The following is a 19,135-nucleotide window of genomic DNA, read 5'->3' as shown; positions in this document are numbered from 1 at the left end:
TAACTACACATATACAGTAGCCAAAATCATTCAGTATTCTAATCTGTTACCCAGCAACTCTACCCTTATCCCCACACACCTACATGCAGTGTTTCTCCTTTCCTCTTTACTTCTACATTCCATGTTTACATCTGAGATTTTACTTCACATTATTGTGTGTGTGTGTGTGTGTGTGTGTGTAATTTTTGTTTTGGCTATGCCCATGGCATGTGGAAGCTCCTGGGCCAGGGACTGAACTTGCGCCACAGCAGTAACCCAAGGCATTGCAGTGAGAACACTGGATCCTTATCCCACTGCACCACAAGAGAACTCCTAGTTTAGTTTTATAATCAGTAGCTATATGTCTTGATGTTTTCACTGATGTCAGTGTAGTTTTCTGGCCTTAAAAATGAGTGTCTATTTCAGTCTTATTTTCCCCATGGCAGTTCATTGATAGCGTCAGAAGTTGTTTAAAATTTTGAGGTAGGTGTGGGGTTGCTGGGTGATTGATGTGCATACTGCTTCTGAATTCCTAGTCACTTCTCAAGTAGTGTTAGGTTTCTTATGCATGTCTTCACGTTGGTCATTCAGTGTTTGCATGTAGGTTATCTTCTAATTCCTTGAATGTATTAAAGAACACTTTCCTGTTGCTATCTCACATAAATAACATCTTTTTTTTTTGGGTATTGCTGTCACAGTCTTTTCCTTTTAGCAGTCAAGTGGCAGACAAGCTTGTATTTTAGCAGTGGGTAACTACTGCTTCAAGGTTGCATTCAGTTGCCAGATACCACACAGGTCTAATACCAGGCATGTAAAAACTGAGAGTTTTTATGTTCCCTATAATTTCATAGTTACATATACTTGACGTTCTTTTGAGTTGAGAGTTATTTTAGAATATTCTTGTTCCTTATTTTCCTCATGACAAAGGAGTATACAGTATTGCTACATTCTGGGAGCATTGCATTGTCTAGGAGACAAAATTTTCATACATAAGGTAATTAGACCTAGAATCCACTTGACCAAATTATTAATAAGGGGCTTTTCAGTTGCCTTCAAGAATGGAAAGGATTCCAAGCAATAGATGGGATGTTTGAATTTTTCAGTTACAGCTGAACTAAAAATCAAAATCAGATTTTAGAAACTAAGAGGTCAAGATCATTTATTAAAAGTATCAGTATTCATGAATTAGGCTAGATCCACCAGTTCTCAGAGAAAAAAGACAATATCGAGGCTAGACTTTTAAATGAAAGGCGGCTCTAGAGCTGAGGGTGTGTAAGGGGAAGTCGGGTGACAATCGAAAACAACCCCAGTGACTAACACTTTTTCACAGCATCTTATACTTAATAAAATCTTAATGTTTGCTAAATATGACTTTTATTTGAGCCACAGTCCTAGCTTTTGTTTACTGAGGGTTTCCATTGTAACGCTATACTATATAGACAAGGAAAAAGACAGAGATAACCTGCTAGTGCGTGGTGGAACTTTTTATTTCAAGCCTGGACTCTTAACTGTTGAAGAGTTTTCTCTCGGTGTCCTCACCAGTCACATGGCAATGAATCACTATTGATCTGACAATGATGTCTGTGAAGATGCATCATAATCTCATAGAAACATTAAATTGCTACAAAAGTATAATGTTCCAGTCATTAAAAAAGAGATGCTATGTAGGCATACCTCAGATATTGCAGTTTCAGCTCCAGACCACTGCAGTAAAGACATAGTTTTTATTTTAAAAACCAATAACTTAAAAGTGCTACACACAAAACAATTAAGATTGCAGTAAAGCAAATGACACATTTTTTGGTTTCCCAGTGCATATAAGTTATGTTTACACTGTACTCTGTTAAATGCTGAGTAGTATTGTCTTAAAAATGTACATGCTTTATTTAAAAAATGCTGTATTGCTCAGTAATGTTAACTACTACCCGAGCCGTGTGCAAGTCATGATCTTTTTGCACTGGTAACATCAAAGATCACTGATCACAGATCACCATAACAGATAGAATCATAATAATGAAAAAGGTGGAAGTACTGTGGGAATTATACCAAAATGTGAAACAGAGACCCAAAGTGAGCAAATGCTTTTGGAAAAAAAAGACGGCACTGATAGACTTGCTCAATGCAGGGCTGGCACAAACCTTCAGTTTATTAAAAAAAAAAACCTTCAAAATGCATGTATGGAAGCACATAGACTCCGTAAACCTCGGGATACCTGTATAGCCTTGCGTTGGTGCTCTGTAGTCTTCAACATATTTAACCTTAGGGTAGCTCTGCACGGTATAGGTGTTATCCCCGTTTCACAGAGCCCACAGGCTTTGTCAGGTTTATACAACTTGTCCAGTGACATAGAGCTAATTAAAGGCAGAGCTGGGATTGAAACCTGGGTCCATCTGGCTCTCTGTAGTTGTAGAGATTGGGTATATTTTCACTGGTTTAGAGCATTTCTATCAGGTTATTTGTTGATTTAATCTCCTTTAGGAGTCCAAAAATGTGCTAGCGTTTCTGCTTGGTCCCACAGTAGACAGATGCTGATTTTTCAGATTTGCTTAAGACAGGGTGTCCAAGCTGTTTCTCCAGTTTGGGTTAGTTCCATAGACTTCATTCTATCTTTGTATTTACTTCCCTATTCTGAATTTGTCTTGTTTGATTCAGCCTTTACATTTTAACAACAAAGAACATTGTTAACTTTGCCTTTTTCAAAGGAGACTAGCAGACTGGTTTCTGCCCTTGTTCTTGTGTTGTCTTTCCGAGATGAAAACCAGGGACCCAAACTCATTAAAAAATGAGGCAGATTAAGAACAGGTAACAGGGAATTGAGGAGTCTTTTGGGATTGCCAAGACTTGATTTGCCACATTTGCTCTTCTAGTCATTGTGAGTTCCAGAGTTGTATAATCAGTGCTTGTTTTCTTTCTTTCTTTCTTTCTTTCTTTCTTTCTTTCTTTCTTTCTTTCTTTCTTTCTTTCTTTCTTTCTTTCTTTCTTTCTTTCCTTCCTTCCTTCCTTCCTTCCTTCCTTCCTTCCTTCCTTCCTTCCTTCTTTCTTTCTTTCTTTCTTTCTTTTTTTTTTTTCCTTGCCTGCAGCATGTGGAAGTTCCTGGGCTAGGGGAGGAGCCCATACCACAGCAGTGACCTGAGCTGTAGCAGTGACAATGCCAGATCCTTCACCCACTGAGCCACCAGGGCACATCAGTATTTGTTTTCTAATCAGAGATAATATGGGAAAGAGATGGTGAGCATGAGCTGTCATCCTGGCCAGGGAATGCTGATGGGGTCCATTCCCTTATTGGATAGGTAGTTAGCAGAAGTAAGATTTGACTCTTGGCAGTGATCTTTCCCAAGAAAACCTGAGCTCGTGAATGAGGTCATTCCCGCACACTTTAAAGCTTCTGTTCCTTTGGGATTTTTATTATTATTATTATTATTATTAGTGCCTTTTTACTTAGATGGCTTGCTATGGAGGTACACTTTACTGGCTAATCTTTTCCACCCCTTTTCTTTTGTTGGGATTAGTGCCAGAACAGATAAAGCCCAGTGTAAGCCAGCCTCAGCCTGCCAACTCTAATAACGGCACTTCCACAGCAACCAGCACTAATAATAATGCCAAGCGAGCCACAGCCAACAATCAGCAGCAGCAGCAACAGCAGCAACAACCGCAGCAGCCGCAGCAGCCACAGCAGCCGCCACAGCAGCAGCAGCAGCAGCAACAGCAGCAACAGCAGCAGCAGCAGCCGCCACAGGCCTTGCCTCGGTATCCTCGTGAAGTACCACCTCGATTTCGCCACCAGGAACATAAACAGCTTCTAAAGAGGGGTCAGCATTTTCCTGTCATAGCAGCAAACCTGGGATCTGCTGTTAAAGTGTTAAGCAGCCAGTCAGAAAGCAGTGCTTTAACAAATCAACAGCCACAGAGTAACGGAGAGGTGCAGAACAGCAAAGCCCAGTCAGGTGAGATAAGGCATTTCTTACAAGACTCCAGCTGTTGTCATTAGCAGGGCAGCAAGTTTGCACATTCGTGCCTTTTTGGTGATATATTTGTATTCTTCGATATCTGGACTGTAAAATAAGAACTCTATACAGGAAGTTATGGGGAATCTTCAAATGTTTCCTGTAAGTTATCTGCCCTTCTTATTTTTAAAATGATTATTTCAACAGTTCCTTGGTGGCCTAGCAGTTAAAGGATCCGGTGTTATCATTGCGGTGGCTCAGGTCACTGCTGCGGTGCAGGTTTGATCCCTGGCCTGGGGACTTCCACATCCCATGGGCATGCCCCCAAAAAGAAACAGATTAACCACTCTCCTTCCAGGTCCTACCCATGTTAATAAACCGTGTGCAGCTAAAATCGAGCACTCCCTCACTCCTCCCTGCTCCAAGTGATGTGCTAAAGCAGTTGTATATATTACTGCATTTAATCCTCAGAACCCTGCAAGGTCTAAGTTGTTATCTCCACTTTTCATTAGATTAACCTGAGGCACCAAAACAAAGATGGCTTGAGATCACTCAGTTATCATGTGCCATGAAAAAACTACCACTCATGAGATCTTTTTACAGAGCCCATGCATTCAGTTGTTGCCTCAGAATGGCTTCTCTCAGCTCAGTACTGATTGTGAGGCAGAAAACAAATCTAGTATGTGATTGCAGTTTTCTCAAAGCCTAGTTTGTTGCAACCTGTCCTGATTTTGTCCATTTATTGAGCTATTTTGAAACTTTTACTACAATCCGCATAGAGAATTGAGTTCCCACGCCTGAAACCAGTAGCACGGTAGTAACGAACAAAATCTCTAGAGCCGCATGGACCTGGTTTTTAAATCCTAGCTCCACCGTATACTGGTGTGTGTGACCTTGGGCAGGTTACCTAATTGCTCCATGTGTCCAAGTCTCATTTGCGCAGCCTTTCCTAATTGTCCCAGGTAGAGTTCCTCACTTTTTACCTCTGGGGTCTGTCAAACATACCAGGAACTACTCTGTACATTACCTGTGTATTATCTGTGTATTACGGTACTTCACAACTCATAAGTAGCAGAGACTGGACTGGCATCCAGATCCAAATGCAAAGCTGCGCTCTTAACAAGCAGCTATGCTGTGCTTTGGCAATATACTGGATGTGATAGGTAAGGAGGGAGAGAGGACGCAGATGGGGTTTTTTAAGCATAGGTGATTAGAGAACATCATTATTATTGGAAAGGCTACAAACTCCAGTTATCAGCTTGTGATACTTCTTAGTCTTAGCCCCCTATACACTTACCTGATCCTTTGCTGATCTGTAGAATGTGGACAGTAGTCCCCAATTTGTGATGGTGCTTTGAGGATTATATTATGTGATGTGTTAAAGCAACGAGTTGAGATCCTAATATTTAGGTACCGAGTGAATGATTTTCCCCCAAACTTTTACAGAAGGGCTTTGACTTTTCAGGAGGAAGAATCTGGTTTAGCCAGGTTATATTTAATGTCAAGGAATTAATAACTAATAATTAGGGTTTGAAGTTCAGTTAGGAAGTCAAGTTGGAAGCCGATGTATTGATTCATCAGTGTAATTTTAAAATGTAGTTAAAACCTAGGAGAGGTTATTTATACAACAAATGCTTGAATACCTACTGCACGCCAAGCAGGGGTGGTATGATAATTTAACAAAGCAAACAGGAAAGTGGGATAGTAGATTTAGAAAATGTATGTTGAATATGCTTTTTCAGTTTGGGAAATGAAAAAACACAGCTGTTTTTGAAACAGAAACAACAGGAAAATGAGAGTCTTGTTGCTCAAAAATGGATATGGGTCAAAAAGAACCCAATAGGTGTACATTCAGATGAAAAGAAAGCCTGAGATGTGGATGTAGGAGTTTTTAGAAAAGGCTGAGAAGGGAAAATATTCTACCTGTTTCTGAAACAGCTTTACAAAGGTGGATTGTGTTAATGTGGGGATTCAGATGGAAAGAAAGAGGGAACAGCAGTCTGGCTGAGGTTTGGAATTAAATTCCCAAATAGCTAGAGAATGCAAAGCATTTGTGAATACCACCCCCCCCCCCACCCGCCATCCTAGTCACATATTTATATTAAAATATCTTTTGTAGGTGCTTCTAGAAATGATAATGGCAATAGCCACGTAATAGACCATTGGGTGTCTGAGATTGGGGAACACTTCCTAGAACTGTCCCAGCTCCCGAAGGGATAATAATAATAATGACAGCAACAGTAATAGTATAGTGACTAATCTTTACGGGGTGCTCGGTATGACCCACACACACTGTACGAATGTGTTTAATTCTTATTTACTGATGAATAGTAAATCACCTTCGCTTTACCAATCAGAGATTAACTGGTGATCAGTGAGGAGCAGTGTGCAGTATAAACAACATAACCAATAGCCCAGAAACCCGAAAATTGCATGTTGTGAATTATATGTAGTTCATAAATATGGGAACATAATCTTAACGGTTTTTATGTTTGTCTATTTTTATTTGTGTTTGGCTTTTGTTTGCTGACCAGAGATAGGTAATGGAGTACATTTGACATTTCAATTAATACATAGAATACATGGAAATATACTTGAGGTGTTCTTTTTTGCTTTTTTTTTTTTTTTTGGTAAAAATGAGGAGAGCTGGATGCACTTCCCTGGGCTCACAGAAATGCATTTCTCATTTATTCAGTGCATTCAAGGAGGGGGGATACCTAGATGACATTAGGTATTTTCTAAATCAGAGGGCACGCAAATTAAATGCCTTCACAGGCTAGCAGGTAAGTGGAGTAAAGGATGAAAAGAAGTGATGAGAATGGGGGTCAGTGTATTAATTTTGTACCCTGCCCGACTACCTTTACATTCTCTCTTTTTTTCAACCCCTGAGCTGGTTACACCACACAGCTCCGGAGGCTGAGCCGCCCCTTCGTGACTGTACCTCAAACACTTAGTGATGGTTTCCGTCGTCGCTGTAAGACCTCTCTTTTGCAGTTGATTTCTCAGAACCTTAGGATATCAGGTCCTGCTACTCCCACAAATAACCCTTGAAATTGGTGGGCGGCGGGTGGGGTGCCTGCAGGCTGTGTGGTAAAGGATTTGGGGGGACTAATATACTTAACAGGACTGGCAGCAGTATTGTTCTTATGGACGGTGTTCCAACCTACATTTTATCATCCGTCTGATGTGATACATTACAGAAAAGCTAAGCAAATAGAACAGTAACCACCCATATACCCTAGTCCAACCATTAATACATTATGTACACATGCATGTGCTCGCATGTGTACAAATGTTCATTGTACCTCCCTCTTCACACTTCTCAGGTCATTTCTTAAGAATAAGGATAGTCTTCTCTACCACCGTGATCACCCGGAAGCAAAAGAGGGATGTATTGAGCAGTATCCTGTGATACCTAGTTCATGTTCACATTTTTTCCAGATTCTATGAAAATGTCCTGTTGTTTGTTTACCGTGTGATATTGTTTCTATAAAAGTATCAAGCTTGCAAAACAACATTATAGTTGCTTATGGATGAATTCGGATATAGTATTTTGTGTAGTGACCACTCAGTTACCGGCTGTGGAAGAAAGGAGGTGTAATCGAAGAAGGGGTGCATAGGAGATGTCTGCTGTATTCGCAGTATGTTTCTTCAGGCGAGGGGGTATGTGTTTTTTGTAGTATTCTATAGCTTTTTCTATGCTTGATTTTTTAAAAAATTTCTTTAAAGCATAAGGACATTTCAGTTGTAGTGGTGAATGACTAAGAATCAGGGCTCTTTTAATGAAAAAAATGTTACCTTAACATTTCTAGGGATGTCGAAAGATTAAACTACTGTCCATCCACCTGTGCTCTCGACTGTCTTTTCAGTGCAGTAAACCTCCTTGCTGTCCTGTAACTTCCACTTCTTGCTCTCATTTTGTCCCATGGTCTATAAACATACTCAAGTCTTTATAATCTTTAAAAGAAAGTCTTTTAAACTCCCATTCTCTTGAGGTTGCTGTAAAATTTCTCTCCTCCGCTTTGTTTCAGAGTTCTTAAAAGAATAGTCTGTACTTGGCATCTTTAATACATTACCTCACTCTTCTGTAATCTGGCTTCTGCTCGCTCTATTAAAATAGCTCTTACTAAGGTCACTGATCTTCTGAATCCTAAATCCAGACGTTTTGCTTTTATTATTATTTTTTTTATTTTATTTTTTTATTTTTTGAGGGGTCTTTTTAGGGCCTTATCCGTGGCATATGGAAGTTCCCAGACTAGGGGTGCAATCAGAGCTTTAGCTGCCGGCCACAGCCATAGCCACCAAAACACTACATCAGAGCCAGGTCTGCAACCTATACACCACAGCTCAAGGCAACACAGAATTCTTAACCTACTGAGCAGGGCCAGGGATCTAACCCACATCCTCATGAGTATTAGTTGGGTTCATCACTGTGGCCATAATGGGAACTCCCACACCTTTTATTTTTAATTATGGTTAAAAAAACCAGACTTTTCCATGTTTACCTTAATCATTCTCTGCATTTTTTATTATTGACCACATGCTCCTTTTTAAAGCTTTTTCATTCGTTCATGTTGCTTTGACCTGTTTGCAGATTTTAATCCTCCTCACAGCGTTGTTTCATATGTCTGCCCAGTTTTAGGTTCCATGTCTTCTGGATGTCTTTAGCTGATGTTGGGCCCCTCAAACTCAGCATGTCCAAAATTGAACCCATTATCTTGCCACACATCAGTTTCTCTTTCTGAATTCCGTTGCTCAAAAGGTCAGCACCCCCATTCATCTAGTCACCCATCTACAAGTTTTAAAATCATGCTTGACTCTCCCGCTTCCTCGTATCTCACAGGCCGCTGGTTTACCATGCCCTTTCCTCCAGAATATCTCTCAGCGTTCCTCTCTCTGCACTGCTGCCGCCTTTGACCCAGCTCAGGTACTCAATATCTGGTCTAGAGCAAGAGCCCTAAGAATGTCTTTTATAGCTGTCTCCCTGCCACCCCCACCCCGTCTCTCACATCAGAAGCCAGTCATGATCTATGCATTGCATTTGGTTGTGGTATTGCTTTTGTCATCTTTAGTCTAGAGCAGAGGATGGCTTGCAGTCTCTTGTACTCAGGTTTTACCAGAAGGCGGCCACATCCATTCATTTACACATTATCTAAGGCTGCTTTCCAGCTTAGTGTGGTAGAGTAGTTGCAACAAAGACCATCTGGTTGGCAAAACCTGAAGTATTTGCTAATTAGACCTTTACAGAGAAAGGTTGCCAGCCTCTGGACTAGAGGCTAGACTCACTGAAAGAAACATCTTTAACTTTCTCACTCAAGTGCTATTTGAAATTGTGCATCTAAGGTTCTCTCATCCCCAGTGATAATATTTAATATGTCCCTAGAAATATTATAGAACCTAAATACTATTAACTTCTGAAGGTCTTTCCCTCCCGGTGAGATTGGAAGGCTTTAAAGCAGAAAGCACATTATTTGGCTGTTTTGTTCGTTACATGATACATATTTAATACAAAAAAAAGTGTGAATTTTACGGGATCTTAAATTCCTCCTGAGTGAATTATGCTGTTCCCTTGAATTATCCGCTGTCTTTGCTTTACCTCCACACATCTTCTTTCTGAAGAGGTGCTATGTGATGCACTGCTAAATTCTTTTCAAGGCATGGTGCTAGAGCTGCCCTCAGTCCTCCCAGGGTACTTTTATGTAAGAGAGGATGCTGATGGTATTTCAAATTTCACAAGTTTCTCGGTAAAGTGCAGGCAGCATAAAAGTTGTGTTTTGCATTACACTCAGTAAAACAACTGCCACCTTTCCTCCTGCCCGAACAGAGGTTTGCAGTCTCGCCGGTGTTCTCACCACTTCCTGGAAAAGTGTAACAGTCATCTTCTAATTAATGATGTTTCTATGTGTTTATCCTCCAGATCATGATGGGTTTTGGCTTCCTTGTGTGTAAGGGAAATATGATCTTTGACGCCTTCCAATTCTGAAATAGTCTCTAACTCTGTGAAACACTTTTCAGTTGTGATTGCTGAGGAGTCCTGCCTTCTTTACAACCTTTACAACTTTAGTTAGACTAATATCTCTCTACCCCCATCCCCTACCCCGCACGTACGCATACTCTTAGATTTTTTCCTAAGCTGCAGTACTTTTCATAACAAAAAAGGTCTTTGTGATCCATCCTTGAAAAATGCAGGTTTTGAAATAGCCTTTTAATTTAGGTTTGGGGGAAAGGATCAAGTCATTTCCAGGTTAAAAATGGAATTTTAACTAATAATTACTGGCGGCATCTCTTACTTTCCTAAAATACATGAAGGGATATATGGTGAAAGGCAAACATCACCACCTCCAAACCAGCTTGTGAGAAAAATTGTCGCTAACATTAAAAGTGACAGAATTGGTTTGCAAAATGTATTCTATTTCCTGGGGCTTTTTGCTTTTGATATATATGGACTAAAGAAAGCTTTGCTTTTCTTGCAAGTAGTAAAATCTGTTTTTTTGTTTTGTTTTTAATAAAATCTATTTTGTAATGGTTTCTTTGCTTTTATGTGTGAAGAAATTCCCATTCACTAATAACTTCATGGTTTCATCTTTTAACACTTGAATCATTTGGAATTATTTTTAATAGGTTGTCTCATTAAAAAAAAAATCTTTCAAATTATTGAATATTCCTTTTGCTAATTTCAAATGCTAATTTTTGACATATAACCTTAGATATATATGTACGTGGGTCTGTTTGGGAGTTACTTTTCTGTTCAATTGAAATTCTTACATACTCTGGTAATACAGTGCTGTTTAACTGTGGAATCGTTGCATGATAATGACAAGAGTTTTTTTTAATCCTCTTATTTGTTCTACATGCATTTTTAAATTGCTTTAATCAAATTACAATCTCTTGGAGTTCCCTTGTGACCTCGCACTTAAGGATTTGATGTTGTCACTGCTGTGGCTCAGGTTCATTTTCTGGCCCAGGAACTTCCACATGCCTCAGGTACAAGAAGGAAAATTACAGATTCTTGTTAGCAATTTTTTATAATTGAATTAAACTTAGAAGGAACACTGTTACATCTTGTTGAGGATCAAGTTTCTATACTTAATCAAGTCTGCTATGGCCTGCAATAAAATTTAATCATGTAATTACCTTTTAAGTATTTTTGTTAGCTTTATTCCAACTTCCTTTATGGTTTTTCTGGCTGTTACAATTACTGTCTTTTTTCATCCCATTTTCTCGTTGAGTATTCCTGGTGTATAGAAAAACTATTGCTTTTTACATGTTAACCTTTTTTTGTTTCTTTTCTACTATTTTTACCTCATTTTGGGGTGATATTTCATCAGTATGTTCCTCTAGCACAAGGCTGAGTAGTAGTATTGATGACAAAGATTCTTGTCTTTTCCCTGTTAGGGAAATGCTGCTTTTGTTTCACTGTTAAATCCCAAATCCATTCCTTTATTTTCAGCTTGGGTTATTCTGTCTGTTATTCTCGATTTTATTTTCTTATTCTTGCCCTATGGAAGTGGCAAGGCAGACAGGCAGACACAAACACACAAGCAAATGGTACTTTTGCCATAGTCCATGAGATGGTCATGCTGGCTTGATTGTTTTATATTTGGAGAAAAGTAGATGCATGGGGGACTTTGTAATATTTTGGATTTGCTATGCCCAGGAAGGAATCAAGGATAAATCTTAGGTTTTAGGAAACTTACTGAGATGAGAACTGGTATAGAAGCAGGATTGTTTTTCTCCTTTGGGAGGAGGCGCCTGTCCGGGTATAATCCAGGAGTTAACATTCTTTTGGGGATATCTTAGTGGCTAGTGGAACTTGGCAAATGGTTATTTGATTTCTAATTTTGTTCTTCATTAGGGAGGCATGGTTGAAAACCACGTGCTTTGGAGATAGGGCTGAAAAATAACAATAATCATTGATGCACTAATTACATCAATAATTAATGATAATAATGCCCTCCCTTATTAAGTACCTAATCTGGATGTGAGACGTGTACTATGACTGTTCCTACTTAACAGATGAGGAAACTAAGGCACAAAAAGATTTAGGATTTTACCTGTGGATCACTGGTAAATGCACTCTGGCTTCAGAATTTTGCTCCTTATTAATTACTGCCACCAAACTGCCTCCCTTGAGTATATATCTGAAGCTGGCACTGAGCTGCATATTTTACATGTGATAGTAGGTTAACTAATCAACCAGGTAAAGAAGTGCGTACATACTATTTGTAACTGTTTTGCAGATTTGGTTATACAGCTACCACGTAGAGTCCAGACTTGAATCTAGGTGTCTGGATAGTTGCAGCCATGTTCTGGGTCACCTTGCTTTTTGAACCTAATGATGAATCTTGCCTTGGTAATTTTCTGCAAGTTGATCTTTGAGGCTTCATTTCCTCATCTTTAAAGTGAAGATGATACCTGTGCTCTAGGGTTGTTGCAGGGATTCAGTGACAACGCTGCATGTAAAGCACCTGGTTCAGAGTGCTGAATGATGCTGACAGTGCAGGTACTGAGCTGTTGATTTCCTTTTACCCAGTGAGATTGACTGATTTTTTATATTCTTTATTTCGTGAGAAAAGTCTTCCTCTTGGGCACTGAAAGATAGAAAGCTTTCCTCGGCCGCTTAAAACTTCCCAAGGATTCTTAACCAGAGAGCAGAAATGGGAGTCACCTATGGAACTTGAAAATAAATACATTTGGTGAATTATTTAGACATTTTTGGTGTCTGTCTAGTTCTTTTCCCTGCCACTCTTTCTAGCTCATCGCCTTTTGTTGCTTAACCATTGTGCTTTGAGAGGAAATGATGCAAGATGAATCTGATTTTCTGCATTAATAATACCCTCATAGTGACTTGTGTTCTGGGCCTACAATGCCTGGCGATGAGTTCGTTACATCTGGGACATGACTTGGATGTGTATTACTTAAAAACACTATGCATGACTCTGATTAATACTGTAATAGAGAACTACAATGTGAGTAGCCCCCTAAAGACAATCTAAAGGCAGACATTTATGCAGGGTAATATCTCTGAGGATTTCTAACTACCAGGCCCCTAAACTGAATGAGAGTAATGAATTTGGGAAAGTATTAGAAGTACTAGAACTGCCTGCCCCTCTTGCAACAAAATAGTTAGAGTTACCATCTAAGATAATAGACTTGTATGAGTAATCTTTTTTTTTTTTTTTGTGGTCTTTTTAGGACCACACCCTCGGCATATGGAGGTTCCCAGGCTAGGGGTTCAGTTGGAGCCATAGCTGCTGGCCTATGCCGCAGCCACAACAATGCAGGATCTGAGCCGCATCTGTGACCTACACCACAGCTCACAGTAAGGCCAGATCCTTAACCCACTGAGCAAGGCCAGGTATGGAACCTCCGCCTTCATGGCTACTAGTCAGATTTGTTTCCTCTGAGCCAGGATAAGAACTCCCCATATGACTACTAATCATTAATGTCTTCGTGTCAGCAGTTGTTTTTGTTTTTATTTGTTTGTTTTTGTCTTTTTGCCTTTTCTTGAGCCGCTCCAGTGACATATGGAGGTTCCCAGGCTAGGGGTCTAATCGGAGCTGTAGCTGCCGGCCTACACCACAGCTCACGGCAACGCCAGATCCTTAACCCACTGAACAAGGGCAGGGATCGAACCCGCAACCTCATGGTTCCTAGTTGGATTCGTTAACCACTGCGCCACGATGGGAACTCCAGCAGTTGTTTTTTTTGTTTTTTTGTTTTTTTTTAAATCATAATAACTTTGTGATCTTCAACATGACCATTTTTCGGTTGTCTGCTAATAAACATGGTGTCAAGGTAAATTAGGACATGTTTATTAAGGAGAGTAGAACTAAAATTATTTTTGCTTGTATGCAGTGTTTTTCAGGTTGAATATCAATACTAATGACATAGAAGCGTAATGGAAAAGGTTTTATAATTCTTATACCCAAAACAGGTGTGTGATAAAGCTATTCTTAAACAGGGTGGATAGAAAAGGATTCCTAATGTATTTCTGAAATATTTCATCATGTTCGGCCTGTTTTCTTGTCCTTTTACCCATTTATATCCCAGCCCTTCCCCCCCCCCCCCATTTTAAATGGCTGCCCCCACAGCATATTCAAGTTCCTGGGCCAGGGGTTGAATCTGAGCCACAGCTGCAACCTATGCCATTGCTGTGGCAGTGCCGGATCCTTTAACGCACTGCTCCCAGCCAGGGATTGAACTCGCCCCTCCGCAGCCATCCAAGCCTCTGCGGTCAGATTCTTAAATCCAGCACACCACAGTAGGAACTCCATCCCAGGTCCTTCTTTCCCTTGTCAGGCCACCAAACCTGGGCTGCTCCATTATTCTAGTACATCACTACCACCTTACCGTTCCTGACTCGAGAATTCTTTTATTTGCTGATAAGTGAACAGTTCATTCATTCAACAGATGTTTCTTGAGGGGCTCTTATGTTCCAAGTAGTGCTGCAGGCTCTTAGGATAACATCAGTGTACAAAGCAGCAAAATTCCCCACCAGTACGAAATTAATTACTGGCTATGGAAAGTTGGTGGCTGGGATATAACCAATGCACTTTTAATTATGCTGCTAGGTATTGTATCATGTTGATGTTGAAGAACCGTGCACGTTTATAATGTGTTTTTTTTTTTTTTTTCTCCCAATTACCGTAGATTTTTTTGTGCTTCTTCTTTATTCTAGATATTAACCACAGTACTTCAGGATCCCATTATGAAAATTTGCAGCGGGGACCTGTGTCTTCTACAAGTGACTCTAGCACAAACTGTAAGAATGCTGTTGTAAACGACTCCCCTGAAAAAGAAGCATGGCCCTCAGTCCCTGGCAGTGATCCAGAGTTGGCTTCAGAATGTATGGATGCTGATTCTGCTTCCAGTTCTGAATCAGAGCGAAACGTCACTATCATGGCTTCAGGGAGCACAGGTGGCGAAAAAGATGGCCTTCGGAATAGCACTGGACTTGGATCCCAAAACAAGTTTGTGGTTGGTAGCAGCAGCAATAATGTAGGCCATGGAAGTAGTACTGGGCCATGGGGTTTTTCCCATGGAGCCATAATAAGCACATGTCAGGTCTCTGTGGATGCTCCTGAAAGCAAATCAGAAAGTAGCAACAATAGAATGAATGCTTGGGGCACTGTAAGTTCTTCATCAAATGGAGGGTTAAATCCAAGCACTTTGAATTCAGCTAGCAACCATGGTGCCTGGCCAGTATTAGAGAACAATGGACTTGCCCTAAAAGGGCCTGTAGGGAGTGGTAGTTCTGGCATCAATATTCAGTGCAGTACCTTAGGCCAGATGCCTAACAATCAGAGTATTAACTCTAAAGTGGGTGGTTCTTCTACCCATGGTACCTGGGGAAGCCTTCAGGAAACTTGTGAATCTGAAGTAAGTGGTACACAGAAGGTTTCATTCAGTGGTCAACCTCAAAATATTACCACTGAAATGACTGGACCAAATAACACTACTAACTTTATGACCTCTAGTTTACCAAACTCCGGTTCAGTACAAAATAATGAACTGCCTAGTAATACAGGGGCCTGGCGTGTGAGCACAATGAATCATCCTCAGATACAGGCTCCATCGGTTATGAATGGCACTTCCCTTTCTCACCTTAGCAATGGAGAGTCAAAAAGTGGAGGCTCTTATGGTACTACATGGGGTGCCTATGGTTCTAATTACTCTGGAGACAAATGTTCAAGCCCTAATGGCCAAGCTAATGGTGACACTGTGAATGCAACTCTAATGCAGCCTGGCATAAATGGGCCTATGGGCACTAACTTTCAAGTTAACACAAATAAAGGAGGAGGTGTGTGGGAGTCTGGGACAGCGAATTCCCAGAGTGCATCATGGGGAAATGGAAATGGTGCGAATTCTGGCGGAAGTCGAAGAGGATGGGGAGCTCCTGCACAAAACACTGGCACTAACATACCCAGCGTGGAATGGAACAAACTGCCTAGCAATCAGCATTCCAATGACAGTGCAAATGGCAATGGTAAGAAGTTTACAAATGGATGGAAATCTACTGAGGAAGAGGATCAGGGTTCTGCCACATCTCAGACAAATGAGCAAAACAGTGTGTGGGCCAAAACAGGAGGTACAGTGGAGAGTGAAGGTAGTACAGAAAGCACTGGACGCCTCGAGGAAAAAGGAACTGGGGAAAATCAGAGTAGAGATAGAAGAAAAATTGATCAGCACACATTACTCCAAAGCATTGTAAACAGAACTGACTTAGATCCACGTGTCCTCTCCAACTCTGGTTGGGGACAGACTCCTATTAAGCAGAATACTGCCTGGGATACGGAAACATCACCTAGAGGGGAAAGAAAGACTGACAATGGGACAGAGGCCTGGGGAAGCTCTGCAACACAGACTTTTAACTCAGGGGCATGTATAGAGAAGACTAGCCCTAATAGTAATGATACCTCATCTGTATCGGGGTGGGGAGATCCCAAACCTGCTCTGAGGTGGGGAGATTCCAAAGGCTCAAACTGCCAGGGGGGATGGGAAGATGATTCTGCTGCTACAGGAATGGTCAAGAGCAATCAGTGGGGGAATTGCAAAGAAGAGAAGTCCGCATGGAATGATTCGCAAAAGAACAAACAGGGATGGGGTGATGGACAAAAATCAAACCAAGGGTGGTCCGTTTCTGCCGGTGATAACTGGGGAGAAACTTCAAGGAGCAACCATTGGGGTGAGGCTAATAAGAAATCTAGCTCAGGAGGTAGTGACAGTGACAGGTCCGTTTCTGGTTGGAATGAACTTGGTAAAACTAGCTCTTTTACTTGGGGAAATAACATAAATCCAAATAATTCATCAGGATGGGATGAATCTTCTAAATCGAATCCTTCCCAGGGATGGGGGGATCCTCCAAAGTCTAATCAGTCTCTAGGTTGGGGAGATTCGTCAAAGCCAGTCAGTTCTCCGGACTGGAACAAGCAACAAGACATTGTCGGATCATGGGGAATCCTGCCAGCCACAGGCAAACCTCCAGGTACAGGCTGGTTGGGAGGACCTATACCAGCCCCAGCTAAAGAAGAAGAACCCACAGGCTGGGAGGAGCCATCCCCAGAATCCATACGTCGCAAAATGGAGATCGATGATGGAACTTCAGCTTGGGGAGATCCAAGCAAATACAACTACAAAAATGTGAACATGTGGAACAAAAATGTCCCAAATGGCAGTAGCCGTTCAGACCAGCAAGCACAGGTACATCAGTTGCTACCATCTGCAAGTGCCATCTCAAACAAAGAGGCAAGCAATGGCTCCGGTAAGTTTTTATCTTCTGGAATCTGTGTTACCCAGTACTTAAACAGTACTGTGAACCTTGTTTCAATGAACTCTTGTGATAAAATTGGTTTCATGAAGTGTTGGGATGGCCACACAAAGCTTTTTTTTTGAACTCTAATCCAGAAGTTTAGAGGGAAGAAAGTTATGGGGAAGGTCTTTTGGTGGCATTGTTTGTGAATCCCTCATACTCCACTCTTCATTAGGTAACCTGCTACCAAAGGCAGAATTGGAAATGAGATGGTGGGAATGCTGTACACTTTTCTCATTTCTTCTGAATTAAGCCATTACATTTTGGCTTTATTATTTGACTAAAATATTCCCAGGAATAAAGCAATGATCTAAAAACTAGGTACTGTATTTGGTCTTAGAAGGGGTTTATTTGAGTAGGCATGAAGTCTTAAATATATTGGATACAGAATGTATATGCGTTGGCTCGAAAGAGTGCATAATGTATTTCTACTATATTCCATTTTCATCTTATAGCAAGGAACTAATTTCTATTCTCTGCACATTAACTTGACAGTGACATTTTTCATTAGTCGTCGTTGGGATGTGTGGTTTTTGATAATGGAGGTTTCATTGAATAATCCATTGGATACAGAAGTGTTTTCATGAATTAACCTTTCAGCGCCTTATTTTTTTTCCCTCCATATTATTTATTTATTTAGGTTTAATTCTTAGAATAAGCAGATAATGTGTCTAAGTGGAAAGCTGTTTTGGTTCTTTTACATCACGTGTTTATGGCTTGACTTTGCCTTGCTTTGGACAACCTAATACAATATTTTGGACAGCCGAAATCAAAATTTGCAAAGAAGCATTGTCCAGCATGTGTAAAAGTTGGACGCCTACCTGTTGTTAGTCTTACAGTAGATTGCCTTTTCCAGAACAGTGATGTCGAAAGGTTGTATTTAGAGTAAAAAATGTATACGCTTACCATTACCCAGCTTGATCACCTGCTTTAATTCACTAGGTTTGGCTGAGAATGACTTGACTTTTCCAGGAATTAAATTCATCCTCAAAGGAGGATGACTTACCATAATTAAGGTTATTCAAAAGAATCTGTTGTACCCCCAGAGGGCAATTATGAAAGAAGAGGTGAAAAAAATTCATACCATATAGTTAAATTATAGTAATAGGAGATGATTTGTCTTTACGTTAAAGAGATGCCATCCTTTTTGCCTATCACAGCATCGTTATTTAATATTTAAATGTGAAGGGCTTCCTCTTTTGCTCCCTAAGTATTCCTTATCGCCCCTCCTATGTGCTGACGACTTCTTTTCCCACACTTTCAAAGGCTGGGGTGAGCCCTGGGGGGAGACCTCTACTCCCGCCACAACTGTGGATAATGGTACTTCAGCATGGGGGAAACCCATAGACAGTGGTCCCAGCTGGGGGGAACCCATTGCTGCGGCATCCAGCGCATCCACGTGGGGCTCCAGCTCTGTTGGTCCACAAGCATTAAGCAAATCTGGTAAGTTATAGTTCCTGGTTTCTGTTTGGTAGCAGTGGTGATCCCCTTGACTACGACTAAGTTAATTGGATGACGTTTGTGTCGTTGATAACGTGCCCATGTATTAGACTAGTTGGGTTCACTGTTTGTGTGGCTCTTTGAATTTGTTAGCATGGTTTGCTCTTTGACCTTTCCGAGTTTTTCTATCTTTACTTCTTCTTGAAAGTGTATAAAACTATTCGTGATTTGCATTATTCCACCAAATCCAAATTATATTTTACCAAATACTAGTGTCTAGAAATAGTCGACCAACTTTCATGCTTTTCATGAGAGACTAATATAATGGCTGTGGGGACACACAGCCAAACTATGGCTCAGGTTCAGGTTCAGGAAGGACATTCAGTATTCAGATGAGCATTGTGACGGTCCCCCGTGTTACCACTCAGAGGAGCGTTGTCACTGTTCCCATGGTAATTAC

The 19,135-nt window shown here is 40.7% G+C and overlaps 1 protein-coding gene across 50 annotated transcripts in view; it reads left to right on the top strand.

Annotated features, from left to right (window-relative positions):
• The window catches only part of TNRC6A (trinucleotide repeat containing adaptor 6A), a 245,054-nt gene that overhangs the window by 188,835 nt on the left and 37,084 nt on the right, over positions 1–19,135 (top strand). For 32 of the 50 annotated variants that reach the window (XR_014840522.1, XR_014840519.1, XR_014840523.1 and 29 more), the window contains 3 exons: positions 3,489–3,923; positions 14,605–17,187; positions 18,502–18,678. Coding sequence is in view for 42 of the 50 variants with exons in the window: in XM_085017289.1 (XP_084873415.1) it covers positions 3,489–3,923; positions 14,605–17,187; positions 18,502–18,678 (3,195 nt within the window). In the remaining 8 variants the exon portion in view is untranslated. The remainder of the gene's footprint in view (positions 1–3,488; positions 3,924–14,604; positions 17,188–18,501; positions 18,679–19,135) is intronic. The other 18 variants (XR_014840526.1, XR_014840524.1, XM_085017303.1 and 15 more) reach the window with 1 other exon arrangement.

The sequence above is a fragment of the Sus scrofa genome, chromosome 3 (genome assembly GCF_054392235.1).
Source record: "Sus scrofa isolate SSC_HxYL_T2T_F1_AM1 chromosome 3, Sscrofa_HxYL_maternal_Yorkshire_Landrace_v2.0, whole genome shotgun sequence".
In the NCBI taxonomy this organism is placed as follows: domain Eukaryota; kingdom Metazoa; phylum Chordata; class Mammalia; order Artiodactyla; family Suidae; genus Sus; species Sus scrofa.
This window is presented reverse-complemented; position numbering and strand designations above follow the sequence as displayed.